Source organism: Neofelis nebulosa, chromosome 3, assembly GCF_028018385.1.
Source record: "Neofelis nebulosa isolate mNeoNeb1 chromosome 3, mNeoNeb1.pri, whole genome shotgun sequence".
Lineage (NCBI taxonomy): Eukaryota > Metazoa > Chordata > Mammalia > Carnivora > Felidae > Neofelis > Neofelis nebulosa.
Genome location: NC_080784.1, coordinates 7,605,519 through 7,627,802, shown reverse-complemented (window position 1 = coordinate 7,627,802; position 22,284 = coordinate 7,605,519). Strand labels below are relative to the sequence as shown.

General features: G+C 43.1%; 1 protein-coding gene and 1 pseudogene across 1 annotated transcript; both read right to left on the bottom strand.

Moving 5' to 3' along the window:
- Positions 1-877: 877 nt before the first annotated feature.
- On the bottom strand, positions 878-7,589 carry LOC131506278 (beta-defensin 107A-like; annotated as a pseudogene).
- Positions 7,590-8,494: 905 nt separating this feature from the next.
- Positions 8,495-17,515, bottom strand: LOC131506342 (beta-defensin 105-like). The gene is made up of 3 exons (XM_058719879.1): positions 15,058-17,515; positions 14,656-14,697; positions 8,495-11,928 (listed from the first exon to the last, which is right to left on the bottom strand). Exons 1-3 carry the CDS (start codon positions 15,125-15,127, stop codon positions 11,801-11,803), a joined length of 240 nt encoding a protein of 79 aa, XP_058575862.1. The 5' UTR covers positions 15,128-17,515; the 3' UTR covers positions 8,495-11,800.
- Positions 17,516-22,284: the final 4,769 nt, after the last annotated feature.

Genomic DNA, 22,284 nt, shown 5'->3' with positions numbered 1-22,284 from the left:
ATGCACATGTGCTCTCTCTCTCTCTCTCTCTCTCTCTCTCAAGAATAAACATTTTAAAAAAGTTAAAAAAAAAAAAGATTTAAAAGCTGTTTCAGCCATAGGCTTCTGTCCTCATCTGGCACACCATTTTGTACACATGCTAAGAACACAGGACCAAAAAGCCAAAGTCTAGATATGGCTATAACTAAGCTAGTACCTGTGGGATCTTCCTGGGCCTTTACCTCCTCATCTGTAATAAGAGCATTGAATTAGATTATCTCTAGGCACCTGGGACTTGAATAGGCCATGATGGGATCAATTCTCGTGGCAAGTGGCCAGAAGGAAGATGCTACCCAACTTTGGCCAACCTGAACTTTGACACGGGCCAGTTTCTTTGGGTCACTTCATGTCCCAGATTGGACAGAGTGTGGAGGACATTCTAGCAACTCTTACCTGTGAAGGAGATGGAGGGGTACTTGTCAGCAGTGCTGCGAAGGCAGCCATAATTGGTGTCCAGCAGGTGGTCTATTTACTAGGTGGTTGACTCTTCTTATAGCACGGATCCCAGAGTCTGAACAGCAAAAGCCAGGGTCACACATGTGTCTGAAGCCAGGACTGTCACTTCAGAACCCATCTGAACCATGGTCCCACCTTTCCATTCTGTTTTACCTGTTCATTCACTCCCTCACTGACTTCATCAGTCAATAAAATAGTGAATGGGCCCTATGCCAGCAAGTGAGGGTGCAAAGGTGAACAAGACTCAGTGCCTTCCCTCAGGAAGCTCAGGGCCTAGGGCAGGCATTTCCCTGCAGTGTCAGAAGCTGGACTGATGGCTTCATCCAAAGAATGCAAACTTTAGAGGGCAAGAGAGAAAACCCAGAGCTTTGCCGCACGGAGCTCACAGCCAGAGTATCTTCGCCTCTCTTTTTTTGCAGATGCAGCTTGGCTTGTACTTGTTCTTCCTTTTTCTTCAACAGAGTGGTGTCAGTTCAGTTCTACAGCCCCCAATCTTAACCTCAAAGGAAAGGCACTCGGCTTCACGGTGACCGTCCGGTTTCAGACAACGTGGCTCTCTGTGCATCCCTCCGCTAGCTAAGTGAAGAAAGCAAGACTTCAGTTATCCAGGAATCCGTGACCAGAAAGCAACATGACATCACCTGGGCCTCACCCACAATTCCCCATTAGCGAATCTCCTGCAGACACAAAGTATAAATCTAGAGGTCAGAAAAAAAAAGATGCCTCCTGAACGGCTTCATCGGAGTTTAGACTCGCTGCACAGTATACACAGGGTCCTTACTTGATATTCACTTCCCTCTGACACAATCATTTCTAGGATATCTAGAAGCAGAGTATTTCTTCCTGGGAGGGAGACAGTACACTTTCTAATCCCAATAAACAGTCCTTTCCAATAAATGATCTTTTTTCATGTCTCCAAAATCAATAGGCTCCGATATGCAGTGAAAGGTAAAGACTGTGCTGTTTACACTGTAGGCAGACTGATGAGAGACCAAATGCACTGTCGTGCGGTTGCGGACAATTTTAGATGCAAAGTTAAAGAAACATGGTGCTGGTCCACACTGTAAAAAACATCAATGGAATAATGGATTTAACTCTGGCAGGCAAATTTAGAGTGGCCTCGGCCATGGCTTTTCCTTCGGAGCAAAGAGTGAGCTGAGGAGAGTAAAGATATTTTGAGAGGAATGAATGAAAAAATTTCTTGTGGTGTGGGTTCTCAGGAGAAGTGATAGAAGGAACTGGCAGTTGCTCTCAAAAGGAACTTATTCTTGGAAAGTACAGCACTGGGAGAGGGGGAACAGACTACACATTAGCTGCCATACAACTGAGATACTGCCATGCTGAAGAGACACTGACGCTATGCCCAGTTAGGACACAGACCAATGGAAAGGAATTGCACGGCCTTAGATTTCTGTTCACAGAGGAAATTTTTTCAATAGTCCCATGTTGAACTGGGAATAGTCTGAGTTACAGAACAAGTGAAATTCATCACGCTTCTGGGCAATCAACTAACATGGAATACGTATCAGGGCAGATCATAAGAACAGGAATGATGATAAGAACAGTGACATCAAAACAATAGCAACAGTGAACTTTCTCAGAGAACAGAGGGCATGCCTGGCTTTGTTTAAGCGGTTTATACAGAGGGATTGTTAAACTTTCCTCAAGCAGTTAGTTTTCCCCTTCAGACAATGAGTAATGGATCCTTTGGTTTTTAGCCGGACACGTGGATACTTAGCATAAGGAGTCAGCTCCTGGCCCTGTGTCCCTGTATGGCCACATGGATGAGTTTGGACCAATGGCTGGTTCTGTGCAATGTGTTTGACCATGCTCTTGACTTGCTTTTCAGCCCTTTCCATTAGAGCATCTTTAGAACCAGATAAAACAGTCCCATGTTTAGGATGCAAGGTTGACCTTCCTCTCTGGTCTCAACATGACCTAATGGAGAAGAACCTTCCTTCTACCCACACTGGTCAACTTACCTATTTTTAGACTTTTACCTGAGAAACAAATAAACTATCCTTTTTAATTTACTATCTTTTTAAGTTTCTTTGTTAAAACAAGTTAGCCTCTACTCTAATATAACAAATGTCTTAATATTTTATATTTTTAAATATATTTTAAATGTTTATTTATTTATGGGGGGGGGAGGACAGAGAGCAAGCAGGGAGGGGTAGAGAGAGAGGGAGGGAGAGAATCCCAAGCAGGCTCTGCACTGTCAGCACAGAGCCTGACACAGGACTTAAACCTAAGAACCATGAGATCATTACCTGAGCCAAGACCAAGAGTTGGACGCTCAACCAACTGAGCCACCCAGGTGCCTCAAAAAATGCCTTAATCTTTAAAACCATCCTATTATTATTACCATTTATAGAAAGAAAATTGAAGCACAAGAGTTCATACAGTTTATAAGGATTGGAACTGAGATCCAACCTCCAATGTCTTGGCATGATAGTCTGTTGTTACCTCTTGTATTGACCATTGAACTCACTTCCAGCTCTAAGATTCTGTGTAGTTGTGATGGTGGTGGTGGTGGTCCCAACTGGAGCCCATCCTGTGCTTGTTGTTAGGATTCAAATGTGTCTGAGCTGAATCTGAAGACAGGGAGCCCTTAATTAATGAGTCAGAGGCCTGATGATTGGGGATGGAGAAGACAGCTTAACATGTGTTTCTCTACTTGGATCCATTGTCTGACCTCTGAAGAAAGAGAGTGGGGCAGAAGCTAAGTAAGTGATTTGATTAAGTGAGACTTTGAAACATGAGGGCATGTTTTTATGCCTGTTTTCAAAAGTGCAATGTAAATACCACATCCCAGGAAGCCCCTCCTGATTCTCCAGTTAGAAAACCAAGCTTCTCTTTGTCATCTGTATCTCTTATGGCACTTATGAGAACTGTTTTTTACTATAGCTATTTGTGTATCTTCCTGTCTCATCCATTCACCTATTTACACATTTGAAATTTATCAAATTGCCTATTTATTATTCTGGACAATCTGCTTTTGACCAACACAGAAATAATAAAATAATAAACTTCAAGCAAATTAAGGGTGAAGACCATGCTCTATTACATTTTTGATCTCCATTTTACTTACTTTTGATATAATGCCCAAACAATTTCTCATTAAGTAGTAGGAACACATTTCATATCTATTGGTTTGGTAGGCTTACTGAGGCCTGATTGTGTAATAGTTAAGTGTAGAAATCCAGGAACCATGAAGAACAGTGTTTCACAATACATAGGGAGTCCCCATTAGAAATGACTTCATAACAGGAGGAATGAAAGACAGTTGAGGAAGGATAGATATAAAAATTTTTTAGGGATAGTCTTGGCTGTACCTAAGCAAAAAGAAACTATTTCAAAGGTGTCAAAGATTGAAAAGCAAACTAATCAAGATGCTACTTGCTTAAATGACATTTCTCACATCAGTATGTGAGAACTAGAAAGAAATTCTAAATAATCTAAGATTAGGAGATTTGGACCAACTAGTAAGACATAAAAAAATAGACTAAGAACCTTTTGAGTTTAGTTTCATTTAGGTTACAAAAGCTATACTTCTCTAAATTAACAAATGTGTTTGGACTTTGCCTCTGAAATTTCCTCTCATTTTAGAGCAATCACTTTGACATATGCTAAAGCTGTGCTGAATATTACAGAAGAAGGAAAGATCTAAACATAAAGAGAAGTCTGAAACCCCTTGGTGGAGCTTTTAGGGAAATTAACCAGATACTTCTCTGTTTGGAGTTAGTCTGGCTCTGTGTGGTCCCATTGTTTTTTTGTCTAAACTCAAGAAAAGATTTCCAGTGGTGCCCGAATGGTTCAGTCAGTTAAGCGTCTGCCTCTAGATTTCGGCTCAGGTCGTAATCCCAGGGTCATATGATCGAGCCCCGCCTCAGGCTCCATGCTGAGCATGTAGCCTGCTTACACTGTTGGTGGGAAAGCAAACTGGTGCAGTTGCTCTGGAAAACAGTGTGGAGGTTCCTCAAAAAATTAAAAATAGAACTACCCTACGACCCAGCAATAGCATTACTAGGAATTTATCCAAAGGATACAGGAGTGCTGATGCACAGGGGCACATGTACCCCAATGTTTACAGCAGCACTTTCAACAGTAGCCAAATCATGGAAAGAGTCCAAATGTCCATCAACTGATGAATGGATAAAGAATATGTGGTTTATATATACAAGGAAATACTACTTGGCAATGAGAAAGAATGAAATCCTGTCATTTGCAGCAACGTGGATGGAACTGGAGGGTATTACGCGAAGTGAAATAAGTCAGTCTGAGAAACACAGATAACATATGTTTCCACTCATATGTGGAACTTGCGAAACTTAACAGAAGACCATGGGGGAAGGGAAGGGGAGAAAGTAGTTTCAAACAGAGAGGGAGACAAACCATAAGAGACTCTTAAATACAGAGAACAAACTGAGGGTTGATGGGGGGGGATGGAGGAGGGGGGAAGGGGAAAATGCATGATGGGCATTGAGGAAGGCACTTGTTGGGATGAGCACTGGGTGTTGTATGTAAGTAATAAATCACAGGAATCTACCCCCGAAGCCAAGAGCACACTGTATACATTGTATGCTAGCTAACTTGACAATAAATTATATTTAAAAGAAAAAAAAAAGATTCTCTCTCTCTCCCTCTGCCCCACTCCCCTACTCTCTCTCTCTCTCTCAAATAAAACAAAATAAAAATAAGAAATAAAATGAAAGATTTCCAATAACTGGTTTGTCCCGGGACCTTTTAAGAACACAGGAATGAGTCATACATATTTCTAAACCCTCAGCTTTCTTCTTAAAAGACAGATTGCCACCCTTACATCTATTAGGATTTCCTTTTACCTGAGAAAATGCCAGCAAGGAGAATGAGAGCAGCAAAAATTAAGAAAAAGATTCTCATGGCTCCAGACATCAGTGGAGAGAGGACAAAGGAGGGACAGTTGCTAAAATCCAGCTCTTTTACCAAGAGAAGTTGATTAAAACAGGTTCTACAGCTCTGAAAGGGCTGGAAGTCAACTTTGGTTTGTAATGTTCATTAGGAAGAAACTACTTTTCATGCTCTACTGAATAGCGTGTGGGCCTCTGGGTCAGGTATTACCTAAATGAGGTTTACAGGAGAGTAAAACAAACAACCTGTCCTCCAGCCAGGATCCCTCCAGCCTATGTCTCTGCCTAGATGTCTCTTTTTTCCCTCAAGCCCCATCTCGGGTACCTTCCCTTCCAGAAGATCCATAGTCCCCATTCCTTTTCTTCTTCTCTAAGATATTACACACAACTTACTCTCTTATAAGAGGACCCAGCTGTTATTAATGGGTGCCTGGTATAATTGCTTTTCCAAAATTATAGTATATGAAAAATTTTTTTTCTGTCCAATTCGACTATAAACTCCACAGATGAAAACCACTCTCCCTCCATCCTGTCCTTTCCATTCACTCCTCATGACAGAGCTTTGCAGCAGTAGATATTCAAAATATATGTTCTTTGACTTATTAATAGCTGTCTAGTTAGAAGAACTCATGAATAGTCAACTAATTAATGTAGACATTATTAAATGTTCAAAGTTTTTCATCTTAAGATGATGATGATGATGATTTTAAGTAGGCTTCATACCCAACATGGAGCCCAACATGGGGCAGAAATCAAGACCTGAACTGAGATCAAGAGTCAGATACTTAACCAACTAAGCCACCCAGGCAACCCTGTAAGATATTATTAAGGATAAGGGCATTATGATTAAATATGACCATATCTCATATGTTATGGGAATAGCTTTCATTCAACAAATACGGGTTGGAGAACTACCAGGTGTATTTATATGCTACTAAAAATTTTGAACTTTATCCTAAAATCAAAGGAAAGTTATTGAAGGATTTTAGGTAGGGGAGTTACTTGAAAGATTAAAACTCGAATGAGTAATTCCATTTTGAATAAAGCAGAGTGAGCTTCTAACAGGTGGACCCTCCCACCGATGACAAGTAAAACTCTGGGGGAACAAAACAAAACGAAATAAAACAAACCCACAAAAAAACTACCCGAAGAATATGAAAGTTGAAATAAATACAGGCATATTTTGGATAAAAGTCAAAAGTTGGAAAAATGGAACAACCCAGAGTATGTTCTCTCTGACTGCAGTGTGGCATGGAGAGGCTAAAACAAAACAAACAAGATATCCACCCTCTTTCTAAACTTAGAACACAAAGATAGAGCTAAGGGAGAAGCACCACAGCTTCTGGAAATGAAAACCCAGAAAAGGGAGCTCAGGTTCTATATGTGAACCCTGCCCATAACTCTTGCTAACCCCTGAACCACGCATTCACCTTAAGATAAAATGAAACAGACACACAAACACCCCTGAGATTTGAGCCGCTGCCCATTACATATGAGGTGATATTTGCAAATTGAGTTTAATAGAGTCGCTTTCCTGTCAAATCAAAGCATCAGCATTCTTCAGAAGATGTACCAGTCTTCAGATCCTTTTCAACACAACATTCACAGCGTCCTGGACATCAATCTTGTTGAAATAATCAGACAAGGACCTTAATATATCCATTTTAACACACTCCAAGTAGTAAAGAAAATACACATGCAATCAATTTGAACTCAGGAAGTCTCATTAGAGAACAGAAAATATAAAAAAAAATTGATACTAAAAAATACAATATCTGAACAAAATTAACTGAATAGATTTGATAGCACCGAAAATATGACAGGATCAAGAGTCACTGAATCAATAAAAACTATGCAATCTGTAGATCAGAGAGAAAAAAAGATTGAGAGAAATAGGCCTTCAAGGGTCTGATGGATAACATCAAAAGCTAAAGCAGACAGGTCGTTGGAGTCCCAGAATGAGGAGAGAACCATAATGGGGTAAAAAGTAGTTCAAGGAAATAATGGCTGAAAATTCCCAAATGCGGTGAAAGACACAAAATGACAAAACCAGGAAGCTCAGCGAATTGCAAGAAACATAAAAACCATGCTTAGGCACAACACAGTCAAACTTCTGAAATCCAAAAAAAGGGAGAGAATCGTGAAAGCATCCAGGGAAAAGTAACACTTTGAGTTCAGGGAAACCGCAATTGAATTACCATCAGCTTCTCCTCAGAAAGGAAAGAGGTAAGTAAGTGGGGGGGGGGGGGGGGGGGGGGGCACACCCTGCTGTGCTGAAGGAAAACAAGCAGAAGCTGCCTGCCCCAAAATCCACCTGCAGGAAGAACTCCTTTAAAAGGGGAAAATAGAATAAACATATTTTCAGGGTGAAGAAAACTGAAAGTTTTCTCTACCAGAGATTCCCTAAAGGAAGTTCTTCAGGCTGAAGGGAAATGCAAGAAGGAAACTTGATTTTCAAGGAGAATAAAAAACATCAGAAATGATAAATATCAGAGGTGCCTGGGTGGTTCAGTCGGTTAAGCAGCTGACTCTTGATTCAGCTCAGGTCATGATTTCATGGTTTGTGAGTTCGAGCCCCTCGATGGGCTCTGTGCTGACAGCTTGGAGCCTAGAGCCTGCTTTGGATTCTGTCTTCCTCTCTCTCTGCCCCTCCCCTGCTCACACTCTGTCTCTCTCTCTCTCAAAAATAAATAAACATTAAAAAACTTTTTTTAATAAAAATAAATTGGAAATTTATAACAATAACCCATTTAGGAAATTTCCTAATATTTGAAAATAAAAAAAAACATAATTCTAAATTGTGTATGCATCAAAGAACAAATTAGAAAACATTTCATATTGCACATAAAGAAATACCAATATATCTGAGTGCCTGGGTGGCTCAGCTGGTTAAGCGTCTGGCTCTTGATTTCAGCTCAAATCATGATCTCATAGTTCGTGAGTTCCCCACCCACATCTGGCTCTGCACTGGCAGTGTGGAGCCTGCTTGGGATTCTCTCTCTTTCCCTCTCTCTCTGCCCCTCCTCCACTCACACACTCTCTCTCTCAAAATAAATAAACTAAAAAAAAAAAAACAAAAAAACCAAAAAAAACTGTCAAGTTTTGTGGGACCCAGCAAAAGAATCACAGAAATTTGTGTCCAAATGCTTATTTTAAACAATGAGAAATGTCTACACTTATGACTTAAAATTTCATTTAAAAAATTTTAAAAATGGAGGACAAGGGGAGCCCAAGTACATAGAATGAATGAAAGAGCAAATCCTATAGACATTAAAATGTTTGGAACAGATCCAAGGGAACAGGGTACCCTTTGAGGGACTAGTCAGCTCTTGAAGTTTTAGCTTCCTAAATTGGAAGATTAGTTCACTGATTTGGGATCTTTCCTCTTTTTAAATGGAGACATTTACAACTATAAATTTTCCTCTAAGCATTCCTTTAGCTGCATCCCCTAAGTCTTGTTTTGCTTTGTTTTCAATTTTCATTCACCTAATATTTTCTAATTTCTCTTTTGATTTCTTCTTTGACCCATTGCTGATCTAGGAGCATGTTGTTCATTTCCACATCTTTGTGACTTTCCCAAGTTTTCTCTTGTTATTCCTTTTTGGTCAGAGAGCATACTTGGTATGATTTCGATCCTTTGAAATCATTGAGGCTGGATTTTTGGCTTACCATATGGCCTATTCTGCAGATATTTTGGAAGAACATCTACAGAACGTCTCATGGGACCTTGAGAAGAATGTGTATTTTGCTGTTGTTGGCTGGAGTGTGCCATAGATGTCCAACTGGTTCACAGTGTCTTCAGATCTATTTCCTTATTAAATATTAAAGTCCTCCAATATTTTTGTTGAATTATCGGTTTCTCCCTGTGATGTGTCAGTTCTCACTTCGTGTATTTTGTGACTCCTGTGAGGTTTATATACACTTATAATTGTCATGTTGACTCATGAGGCTTTCACTCATCTACCATTGTACAAAGTTCTCTTGCCTTTGGCTATATCTTTTTCCATCTGTTTTGATCTCTTTAGTTCCTTGAATCTAAACTGTGTCTCTGGCACACAGCATAGAGTTGCATCTTCTTTACATACTCCATTCTGCTAGGTTCTAACTGGAGTGTTTAGCCCATTTGCATTTAATGCCATAATTGATGAGGTAAGATTTACATCTGCCATTTGCTATTTGTTTTCTAAACGTTATGCCTCTTTCCCCCCTCTGTTCCTGCATTACTGACTACTTTTGTGTTAAACAGATATTTCCTGAGGTACCATTTGAATTCCCTGTCATTTATCTTGCAATCCATGTTTGAGTAATATTATAAATGACTTGGGGGTTGCAATTAATTTTAAACAATCTAGTTTGTTTACAACCACCCACCGCCTGGGTGGTTCAGTTGGTTAAGTGTCTGACTTCAGCTCAGGTCATGATCTCTGGGTTCATGGGTTGGAGTCCCACGTCAGACTCTCTGCTCAGAGCCTGGAGCCTGCTTGGATTCTGTGTCTCCCTCTCTTCCCCTACCCTGCTCACTCTCTCTCTCTCTCTTTCAAACATAAATAAACTTTAAACAATCTAGTTTGGATCAATACTAATTTGATTCCAATGGTGAACAAAAACGTTATTCTGTGAAGCTTGGTTTTCTCCCCCTTTCTTTTGTTCTGATTAGAAAGAAATTGGAGTTTTGAAGGATGAGAGCCTCTCACTGGCCTTGAAGGAGAAACTGCTGTTCTATGGGAAGAGCCATTGGGCAGGAAAAAGAAAGCAGCCTCGGCTCGCTCAGGACAGCCCGATGCTGACAGCCTGCAAGACAACAGCCACCCACCCCAGGCCTAGGACCCCAAGTGACAGAATTTTCCCAGCGGCCCCAGGGGTGTGCAAGTAGATCTCTTGCCTTGGATTAGATCCAAATCTGGGCCAACACCATGCTGTCAGTCTTGTGAAACCCTGAGCAGGGAGTCTAGCTACCCTGTGCCCAGACTTTGGACCCATGGAAGCCTGAGAGATAACGTGTGCTGTTTAAGCTGCTAACTTTTGTGGTGTTTTGTTGTACAGTGAAAGAAACGGATACCGCAATGTTCCAAGATAAATCTCCTTTTGGAAAGCATATTTCTGTGTTCTTTCAAGGCTCCCATGTGGCCCACGGCACTCTACTGTGTCCTGAATGTTTGATATTGTTTCTGGTCCATCTTATGAACTTATCTTAAACCTAACCTCCCAGGTCTCTATCTTAAACCACTTACTACGTTTCCCTTGCTCTAGCAGGCCACATTATTTGGGAATTTTCCCTTTAGTATGGTTTCAGCCCAGTGACCTTGAGTAGCATTCACGAGGTCTGTGGAAGCCACGCCCCTTTGCCCTCCCTAATCTCGTGAGTGCAGTCCACTCCAGTGCTGACTTTTCTGTCCTGCCATGGTGCACAACTCCAGTCGGAGCTCTTTGCCTGTAGACACTTTGAAGTGTGGGCACCTGGGAGAGGCAGCCACTGCTGGAGAGGCAGGGGAGAGAACCCCTTCCTCCCATCCACCATTCTCCCACCAAGGAGAGACCAAAAGATGTACTGGAGTACAAAATGACCAATCATACAATGGTAGCTCAAACATTAAGCAAAATACTGTTCGTCTCACATGTAAAAACTGAGTGATCAAATTTGAGTAGCTGCTCATAAGGATGAATAATTTTGACCTTTATTGTATGAAGCTACAAATTTTATTTCATGAGGCAAAAAGTTATATAGTCAACCATCCATGCTTAGTCTAGGCTGAGCATTGTAAGTCAATCTCTGGCATTTTCATTTATAGGCAAGAAAAGAAGTGAGAAATTGGTGCCACAGACATTAATTGAGTAGGTATGAGTTGCTTAAAAAATACACCATAAGTTCTAGAAGAATGACAATGTATGGATATACCAAGAAATGACATGGATAATTTCTTGTATTCTATACAATTATAAGTCCACTGACACAAATGCGATGTCCTTTGTTTCTCTATTTTGTTAAAATTGGTACACATAGATAGATACACAGAACATGACAGGGGTATACACGTCCGTTTCTGGCTCCCAGGCTATGACCTTGAGGAAGTGACAGCTTCTCTGGGTCTCAATTTCTTCAAATATAAATAGAGATAATAAAATCTACTTCATAAGGTTATATTGAGTTCTCTGAGGAAAGTATGGGGGAAGTACTCACAAATGACAAGGTACTCCACAAATTTGTAGTGGTAGTATCTGATTAGGCTCTTAGGCACCTTCGAATCTTGATTTTAAAATCAATAAAAAATAAGCAAAGAAACAAAACAAGGGGAGAAAGAAACCGGAATGATTCTGAGACTCACTCATGGTGTTTCTTGGGTAAAGCCACCCAATTTCTCTTGCCCTCCTTTGAAAGTCCAGGCCTGCTTCCAAGACTGGAGGAGGGCCGATTGGGTTCAGCTGACCTTCCGTCGGCAACAGAAAAAGTTCAGCTTGCAATGTCCAACAGGCTTCTCATCCTCAGCACACATCTTTCTGCACTTGCCCCGGCCGAGCCTGCATGGCTCACAAGCAGCAAAGTCACCTACACCAGAAAGATCTGCTGACACACCTGTCCAGGGACTCCCTGGACGTGGGGAGAACATCAAAGGCCACCCAAATAAGAGAGGGTTTATATGGTCATAAAGAGTGTTTTTAAGAGCCAGCCCTGATTTTTCAAAGAGCTCTGCTTTTCTCAGGATGGAGATGGGGAGACTTGATTTTGAAGCAAGAGGTCGGCACATTCTTTGTTCTTTATGTGTTTATAACCTGGCCTGTGTCACAAGTAAGCACAGTGGGGCCAAGTGTCATGTATATTACAGAAGCATAAAAATACATACCTGATACTTCTGTAAAGGTTACAGGATAAAGATTAGAGGGCTATCTTGTGGTTTGAAAAGATCCTTGAAGGTAGAGGTGAAGTTCGGTGCGTTTTTTTGGGGGGGGTCTGGAAATGGTGTGTGTCCTCTGCAAACTGCCTGATCTCAGCTTTCTCATTTGTCAAATGAACATTCTAGAAACACTTGTCTACACTGTAAATTCTTTTAGTGGTCAAATGGAGTAATTCATGTGAGAACATTTTGCCAAACACTATTTAGTCAATTAGCTGTTTTTTGCTGTTGTTACTTTAAGCAAAAGCTTTTTTACATGATCACAAAAAATTTTTTCAGGATAACTTTCATGGACCAGGGAGGTAGTGCCTTTGCCAGCCAAGAGTCCTTTATTTGCTGGTCTGGTTCTCCAGCGGCAACCTTTATGTTGCAACCCCTTATTTTCTTTCCTATTAACTACCTTCTTGTCAGTAACCCAGAGCTACATGGAATCTTACAGGTTGGTCTCACTACAACAACCACTCACTGGGCTCCTTGACAACTTATTTCCCCATCCTCAGTGGCTATTTAGGATTTTATGTTCCCTGTCTCATCAAAGAAGACGTTTCCTCCCTCTCCTTCCCTCTCACATCATGGCTCAGTGACATGCCCAGAGTTGGTCCATTCCTGGACTGCATTACATCACCTTGATGCTGGATCTCCTCAGGTTGCCCACCTAACTTCTGAACACCAACCCAAGAGCTGTTTGTGCTCATGCTAATTGCTGCTTGCTTTGTGCTGAAGCTTGCCCCGGGGGGCATGGGGATAGCTGTGACTATCCAGTTGGTTCTACGAAGTCCACCGTTAGATCTGTTCCTCAGGCTTCGCTCTAGTAAAGCCCAAGTCCGCATCACATATCTCTTCTGCCAGATGTAGTGCACTCATCACAACTTGTGATAAGAATTCCTACTGGCTCTGAAACAAAGCCCCCGATGACTTTTATTCCAACCCGCTTTGATTGGGGGCAAGGGCAGACACAAACTAACATTCTACTGAAGGCTTCCTGAGAACACTGAAAAACCAGTGCCCTGCTTCCTCGACACACAACAATTCAACTCCTTGTTCGTGTCTAGCTGCTGATTTTATCGTTTTCTCCTTCTGAGTTCCAATCTTCTTCCTTACCTGGGAACTTCTGGGTGAGCAGCCATCCACCTTGTCTTCCCAGCTTATGTGAGTTCCACCCGTCTTCACTCAGATGATGCCCCAGCCCGTCTTACCTCCTGAGCCTTGCATTACCGAGGCAGGGAGGAATCAGCATTTTCAGCCCTGGAACCGGGTAGGATATGGACTTATGTTGTGTTTCTAATCTGACCTACGCTTCGGAATGCCAGGGAGTGTCTCTAGATGCCCATTTGCTGCCAAATTAGAACACCCATTCTCCTGCTAACCCACTCTGGCTGTGTTTATATGCAGGGCTTACAAGCAATGGGCGGAGTGATTATTTGACAGCATCTGCTCTTTTCAGGCAGGGTGTGGTCTGACCGTTCAGTGCCTTGCCGTCTGTTGAGGATTTTGTATGCCACCTCTGCTCAAGGCTATTGCTGGGCGCTTTCCTACCTGGTTGGGAATCACAGAATTCAGACTTTGTGACTCTGGCATCCTGAGTTGGAAGCCTAGCTTACCACTTGTCATTCTGTCACCCGGGGACAATTATTTAACGTCTCATCCATGTCCCAGCTTCATCGTCTTGTATAAGACAGCAGTTACAATAGCACCCACATCCTAGGGACGTTTTGAAGGTTAAATGACATAATCCACATAAAGTTAATAGACTGTCTGGTGCACAGGAAGTGCTCAGTGATGAGTAGAACCTTAATTGTTTCTCACTCCAAAATGCTGTCTAAACACTTTTAAATTCTGTTTGCAACTCTCCGGAGATATTTCTTTCGGTTCTGTTTATAATACGCATTCTTCCTGCAGAAGATAAGTATACAAAGAGATCAGGGGGTGCTTCAATGGGCACAGCTCTTCTGTATTGGCGGTGAGATTTCACCACTCCTTTATTTGATCCTTCTGAGACCAGTAGCATAGGCTGGGACACCTCTTACTGGGTTTAGGGGCAGAGCCTGTAAGACGTGGGCGAGCATGTTCTCAGAGCAGTGCTTCTTGGCCAGTACAAGCCTGATCCTGTAACCTTGCTTTCATTAGCACCACAAGCTAATGACAATAGGTCATTACCAGGTCCAAATCTCTGTAGCCAAAATTCCAATTCAGTAACTAAGAGATTTCCCTGCGAGATAGCAAACCCAGATATGATGCTGGCTACAAGAGGCAGAAATCTGGGGTTTCAGGCAACTCTATTCTTCTGATTATTTCTATCACACCTTGCCTCCAGAAGTCAGAGGGAGCTGACAGGTCAGAGGTCTTAAAAGTAGAAATTATACACAGGGGATTCAACTTACCTCCTGGAAGTGGCTTGGAATACTCGAGTCCTGCCTGGCACCCTAAATTCAAAATAGCACATTTTGGATTTTAAAGTCAGTGCAGGAAATAAAGCTGTACAAAACAACATTCCTGGCTCCACACATCTGCTGTCAAAGGTCAGCAGATCACAGAGGCTGTATCTTTATTCTATTTCTGAAGGCTAGCACTCTGGGTAACCAGTAAGAAGTTTAATAAAAAGGTTGGGGGTAGGTGGGAGAGGGAATTGTAGTTTGCTGAGAAAATGCCACTGTAGATTCAAGAAATTCCCGTGAGGACCTCAGTGGGGAGCTGACTGTTAATCTCGATTTTACGGTGGCCCACAGAAGAACCATCAGGCTTTAAGAGCTGCCCCCATCACAATCCCATCCATTTGCAATTACCTGACGGAAACTGGGCAAAAATGAAGAAAAAGGCAAAGACAATATAAGACATCTTCCCGGTCAGGGTCATTTCTGGGGAAGACTCTTCAGAGCAGAGGTCTGGGACCTCTGCGAGAGGACAGGAGGCTCACTTATATTTGAAAGTAATGGGGAATACACTTGGTCAATGAAGTGAATCAATAAAGAAAGCACATTGACATGCTCCATTTCCTAGGATCAAGGACTGACATGATGGGAGGACCAGTATTCTGGGAATTCTGGCTGGGGCAGTGGAAGGAACACGAGGCCAGGAGCTGGAAAACCAGGAGCCACGCACTGATCCTACTGATGCAGGACGTAGGAGCCTGCTAGCCCCTTCTCTCTCCCAGCTCCATTGTCTCTTCCATTGACTAAGGAGCAGCCATAGTGATTGACAGACGCAACATGCCCAGAGCTGGTCCATTCCTGAGCTGCGTTCCATCACCTTGAGGCTGGATCATCTCAGGTTGCCCACCTAACTTCTGAGCACCAACCCAAGAACTGTTTGTGTTCATGCTAATTGCTGCTTGCTTTGTGCTGAAGCTTGCTGGGGGGATGGGGATGGCTGTGCCTATCCACTTGGTTCTTTGAAGCCCACAGCTCCTCTGCCAGTCTCTTAGGGTTGTTGTCAAGCTGTAGGGATGAGGATATGGATGTGCTTGGAACATAGGGAAGTGCTTGGAAAGAAGCCTGGTGCCCTGTAAGAAAATCCCAAGCAATGTGCACTGTTACTGCCCTGGTTTTCATTTGTACTACCTTCACACAAGAAAGGGGGGTGGTTAATCTCAATTTTATGGTGGTCTGGGAGAAAAGGGGGGGGTGGTAGTCATTTTACCAATTTAGCTCTGAATCCCCGAGCCTGTGACAATGTCAACTAGCAGCCCAAAGGCAGAATTTCCACATCCTTTTCATTCATCAAGAACACAGGTATCAAAATTACTACTTATATCCCTGCACCCCCAAATAAGCCCCATCCTGTTGTCCATGCTTCTGCAAGGCTCTGTTCTTCATCTTGGGAATGCAAAATAGGATAACTGAACAAGGCAGACTGAGGTCAGACAGAGCGGGTTAGCAGATGTATGACCTCGGGCTGGTGGCTTACTTTGTTGAACTTGTCTCTTCATCTTACAATGGGGACAGAATAAAGGTACATACTTCATAGGATATTTAAAAGGACTCACTGAAATGAGTATTAAGTGGCTATCAGTGTGTCTGGCTATTATTACCAGCCTTACATTCACATGTCTGTCTATCCTGCTTTGCGTCCAACTTTTATGTAAATTCTTTTTCAACTACACCAACTCACAGTGAACTTTTTCTGGCCTGGAAAGTGCAGCCATGCTGATATCTGCACATTTGTTTCTGTGGCCTTCAAACAAGGCAGCTTCATGAACATAAGGCAATACGTAGGTACTAGGGGACGAGAGCTGAGCCTAACAGCCTCAGCCTTCAGCTTTCAGGCATTTTTAATAACCTGGAGCCAGGCCAAGTATGAGGAGGGCAGCTGCACACCCCTGTTCTTACCTTGGGGTTTAATGCTCAGCACTCACTGTATTGCAATTCTTAACAATTTTATCTTTGAATATGTGCTCTGTAAATCAAATCTGGTCGGAATAGGAGCAAGTCTGGGACCTTAGAGCCTCAGTCCCCATATGATCTGCCTTCCTTCCCCTCCTCACCTTCTTGGGGGTTCCTGGCCCCCGGCCCTGGGGGCCCCACCCAGCCTCCTCCTTTCCTATCCCTCCCAGAAACACTGCCACCACCGACCCCCAGCTCGTACTGAGTGGAGATGTATCTAGAGATGTGATGGCAGTGTCTTAGGGCCCAGCATGCCATCAAACCCTCCCATGCCATGACCGTGCTGTGGTGTAGGCGGGCAGCCTGGCAGGAGCAGACCTCTCTCCAGCCCCCAATTCAATACGGATTGCTTGCAGCAGATATTGACATATCCTTGAGAGCTGCCCGGCCACCATAGATGGCAGTGGCAGGCTCATGGGGGAAACACCTGGCTTGACTCTCTCTGGAGCAAGACACGCCGGTCCAGCAGTGGCTGACGGTGGACCACACACGTATGTGCAGTGGCAATGTGGGGATCCCCAGGCAGTGCGAGCATCTGCAAGTGTCCTTCAAGTATCTTGGTGCCTGGGAGATTGTGACATTAAATAGCAAAGAAGCATTACTATGACAGATCGAGAGAACTAGATACCTTTAATGGCGCCTTTTTCCTACTTCTTGAACATGGGCCCTTGTACGTTATGTAGCTGATCTTGACCTGGAATGAACTTCTAGTCTTAGGAAAACAAGATGGCTCTAGAAACTTTCAAATTAAAGGGCTAGTCCTTGTCATGGGGATTGGATGGCCTCCTTGCTCCATCATGAGGCCAGAGATGCCCCTATAGAGTGGTCCCTACCATGCTCACTTCTGTAGCTCAAAGCCTCCTGTTCCTTCCATATCTGATTGCTTTGAATATGGCACAAATCATCATTTGTTTAGCCATTTAGAGCCTACCTGCTTTGTACACTCCCACAAAAGTGCCCCCAACATCTGCTAACATAGATAAGACAAATCCCAGAGCTGTAAGACCCCAAATTGCTGACAGCCTTCTAGGGCTTTGATCCCAAGACTTCTCACCTTGCCGGTGAGAGGTATCATCTAGACTTATGAGCCCCTGTCTGGCACCCCTCTCCCCTGGGAGTTCCATGGCCCTTTGGGGTGGGCGCCTCATGCTACCTTCTCTGGGAGGCCCACCCCCTCATGCAACCCTGTCCACGTACCACCTGATTAACACCTCTCATGGTTCTACGTCTTCCCTGAGCAGCCCTCAAACCCTGGGACTCACCACACCCCATCCTTGGAATTCGCCCGCTCAAAGTTATCTGCCCTCCTCACAGTGAGGTGTGAGTAGGACACATCTTAGCTCTTACAATGTTGCACGTCCCTTGGGAGAGTTAGTCGGCTATTTGTGAATGCTCAGACAAAATCACATATGCCATGTTCTGAATGTCTGTGTCCCCCCAACGTTCATGTTGAAACCTAATCCTCACGGTGATGATGTTTGGAGATGAGCCTTTGGGATGTGATTAGGTCATGAGAACGGAGCCCTCATGAATGGGATTAACACCTTTATAAAAGGGGCCCCTGAGAGCTCCCTGTCCCAATCCCCCAAAGGAGGACACAGTGAGAAGTTAGCCATCTGCAACCCAGAAGAAGGTCCTCACCAGCACCCGGCCATGCTGGTGCCCGGTCTTGTATTGCAGCTTCCAGAACTGTGATAAATGTTGTTCACAAGCTACTGAGTCTGGGGTGTTTTGTTATAGCAGCTCAAACAGACTGAGACACCATACACTGAGAGGAAGACAAAGAATCCTAAGCAGGATCCGTGCTGCCAGCCCAGAGCCTGATGCAGGGCTCGATCTCACAAACCACGAGATCATGACCTGAGGAGAAATCAAGAGTCTGACACTTAACCAACTGAGCCACTCAGGCTCTCCTAAATTTTTTTAAGTGAGGATTGGAAGGGAATAGAAAAAATTTGTATATTCAGCTTATCATTCTTTTTTTTTTTTAATGTTTTATTTATTTTTCAGAGCAAGAGAGAGACAGAGTGTGAGCGGGGAGGGGCAGAGAGAGAGGGAGACACAGAATCCAAAGCAGACTCCAGGCTCTGAGCTGTCAGCACAGAGCCCGACACGGGGCTCAAATCCACAAAGTATGAGATCATGACCTGAGCCAAAGTCTGACACTTAAGCAAAGCCACCCAGGTGACTCTCAACCTATCATTCTTCACTGGATTTTTCATATACGAATATATAATCAACACACACACACGTACGCATACATACACACACCTCACAAAAATCTCATGGTGACTGAGGCTAAGGATACATGGAACATTCCCGCATAGTTATTTTAAGCAAATTGTTTAATTTAGAATAATTTAGAAAATCTGCACAGTGAAGAGTTCTCACATACCCCTCCCCCAGCTGCCCCTGATGTTAACATTCATGCTAATAATTATTAATAGTATGACCACGATGCGCTTGTCAAAACCAAGAAATTATCATTGGTATGTCATATTCCTACTGACTAACCTACAGATTTCGAGTTTGTCTGAGGTTTTCTCACAACCAGACTGGGGTTTGGGGTCTGGGAGAAGAATAACACAGGGTTGAGGCTCCTCACCTTGTCCCTCGTGTCAGGGAATGTGCTGGGGACATGCCTGGCCACCCCTGATGTTAACCCTGGCCACTCATTTAAGGTGCCAGCTTTGTCTGCGCTAAAGGGACGCTCTTGCCTCCCCACATTCTTTGGAATTAATCGCCTTCATTCAAGTTGGAGGACTCGAGCCTCACCTCCTGGAGGGAGGTGTCTACTGGGACCATCTGCAACTCTTCTGTTAAAAATGTGTCCCTTTTATCACAGTTAGTTGTGCGTTCAATCATTTATTGACATTACTATGGCAGGAGGAAGTAAATTAATGGTCTTATCCAGATCACATTCACAAACCGTGTTTTCAGTTACACAGCGAGCATTTGGTTGCTTTTCAGGAGTTTGTGATTATTTTAATAATATTTTAAGATATTTTAATTTTCAGTAGCAATAATAATAGGGAGAATGATGATGAGGGAGGCTCATCTCCCTAATGTCACATTAAAGAGAGGTATTTCCCAACAGGGAAGAATTAGAGTGGGTAATTCAGGCCTTTCTCTCCATCCACTTAGCTGATTTACTTCAGATTAGGAAAAAGAGATAATCAAATTAGTGGCAGCCTGTGGTCAGAGTATATGGATATTTGATGTATCTGTAGTCTTAATCAAATATCAAATATCCCATATGCTCATAACTATCCAGGGAGCTGTTTGCAGATTAAATAAGATGATATATATAGTATTTAAAGTATCAGCACTTTTAAAAAAATAAACAATAAAACATATGTTTCAGTAAAGGCACTTGCCGAATGTACACAGCTCACAAATATTGGAGCTGGAATTCAGACCCCACTGACTCCATCATGATATTATGTAATTCCTCTGATTTTACATACGAGTGAACCAAAGCTATTAAGGAGCATAGTCAGGATTAGAAATCCAAACTGCCAGATTCCAGATCTTTCTTCCTACTGGTGCATATATCTGCCCCTGATCATCAAGGAACCCTCTACTCTGTCTTCCCTTCTTCCCCATTGTCCTTCTTAGGAACTTTCCAGTATCAGAAAAGCAGTGAGCTGCAGACAGAGTGACACCCACTGAGATGTGTGCTCGGCTTGGCAAAGCATGGAAACGTCCTCATTTCTGGCATGCCTCGCTGATCAAGATGTTCTCTGGTCCAGAGAAATGTATAAATGTGGGTGTTTGCTGCTCTTTTATCATGGACACTGTGCTGATCTCTCAAGACCCTTCGAGCCATGAGGACATTCCTCTTTCTCTTTGCTGTTCTCTTCCTTCTGGCCCCAGGTAAAATGAACGTCTTTGTAGGGAAGCTTCTAGAGGTGGTGGCCCAGAGAAAGAGTCTGCTTCAGTGAGCACCTTGGTGTGGTCAGCCCGGTGGCCCTGCAGGGGAGCATTTACTATGGGAGGTGACCCCCCTAATGTCTCTTCTATAAATCCATTGCATTTTCCCTGATTGTCTAAGATGGGGTATCACGGGGTTGAGGAAATAAAGATACGCCAGGAAAGATGCCCTTTGGTCCCCAGCTCCATGCTCACTAACAAAAACAAAAAATTGGGGAAAAAATGTAAAAGCTAGGGTTGGCATCTGTGGATCTTGTAAAAAATAGTCGTGATAGAGATGAGACAGGTAAGAAAGAGAGCCAGAAAAAGGCAAAAAGGGACGAGGAAAGGGACAGAGCTCGGACACCGCGTTCACACCGGCCATGGCGCAGGTCAAACGTACATGTCAAACTGCTGCTCCTTCGTCACAACACCATGAAGCTGGGCACTTGTGACGAACACTTCACACCACAAAATGCATGCGGTTCTCCAATGCCAGGACCTTTAAGAAAACTCTGTCCTACTTCGAATTTAGTGATTCCAGACCAACACTTCAGGCTTGGAAGGTTTGCTTTATAGATATTTTTCAGATGCAGAAACTGAGCCTCAGATGGGCTAGGTGGCTTCTCAAAGTCATATAGATAAGCGGGAATGAAGCCAGGACCTGAGAGTTCACAGCAGGACTCCTGCCACATCCTCTGGCTCCTGGGAACCTCTAGTGGCTCCAGTCAGATCTTCCTCAAAATAAAATCCAAGACTAGACTCATCCCAGTTTCCAGAGAGCTAGAGAAAGGGCTTTTCAGAGCCTGCAACGAGTCCAAACTATGCCAGATGCTATAGATGTCTCCTTAGGAGGCTCAGAATTCTCACACCAGCTGTATGCGTTGCTGGTCTGTTTTGCAGTGAGCCTGTGTGGTTCGATTCTGTGCCAAGTGCACCGGGATCCAGGACCTATGGTGAGCTGTTCATTCCACTGACCTCGATGTACACATTGGAAACTGACCAAGGCCCCCTTTTCAGATCAGTCAGGTTTATTATATAATTTAGTTAACACAATATAAAATAAGGCAATATAAAATTATATAAGCAAATGGAACTGACCTATTAATCTGCATTTGCACACACGCACACACACACAGAGTTACATTAACCTCTAGATGGGTGTGTGTGATTATCCATCCGAACCCTTGTAGACACAGATGCTCTCTCTTTGCAGAGGCTCTTTCTTTCTGGACCATCACTGTTAACTGGATATAATACAAGGACCCTTGTGAAGAGTGAGGTCCAGTGCCTCCAGCCTGGGATGACCTTACAATATTAGGAGGGGGGATAGAGTACTGTCCCCTGCAGTGGGGGGCAAAGTTCACTGAGCTTTGAAACACCGGAGTATTGATACTTATGAACTTATATGCAGATACTAGAAATGATTAGTACACATGCTAATACCAATCCACCTGGTTTTAGTTTTACATATATGTGAATTAGTCACCTTTGTTTGTTGACATTAATTTCAACTTGTGTACATCTGATGCCTGTCCTTAAATATACCTAGATTAGGTAATCTAAAATGTTGATTCCAGTAAGATGTCTGTCTCTCCTTAACTTGAAGCAGGCTGCTCTTAGGACGGCTACTGATAAAGTACTAAGGCCAAAGCCACTATATTCTGCACAGAATAGACAAGAGGAGTCCTGGGGAACCACTCCCAACACATGCCCCTA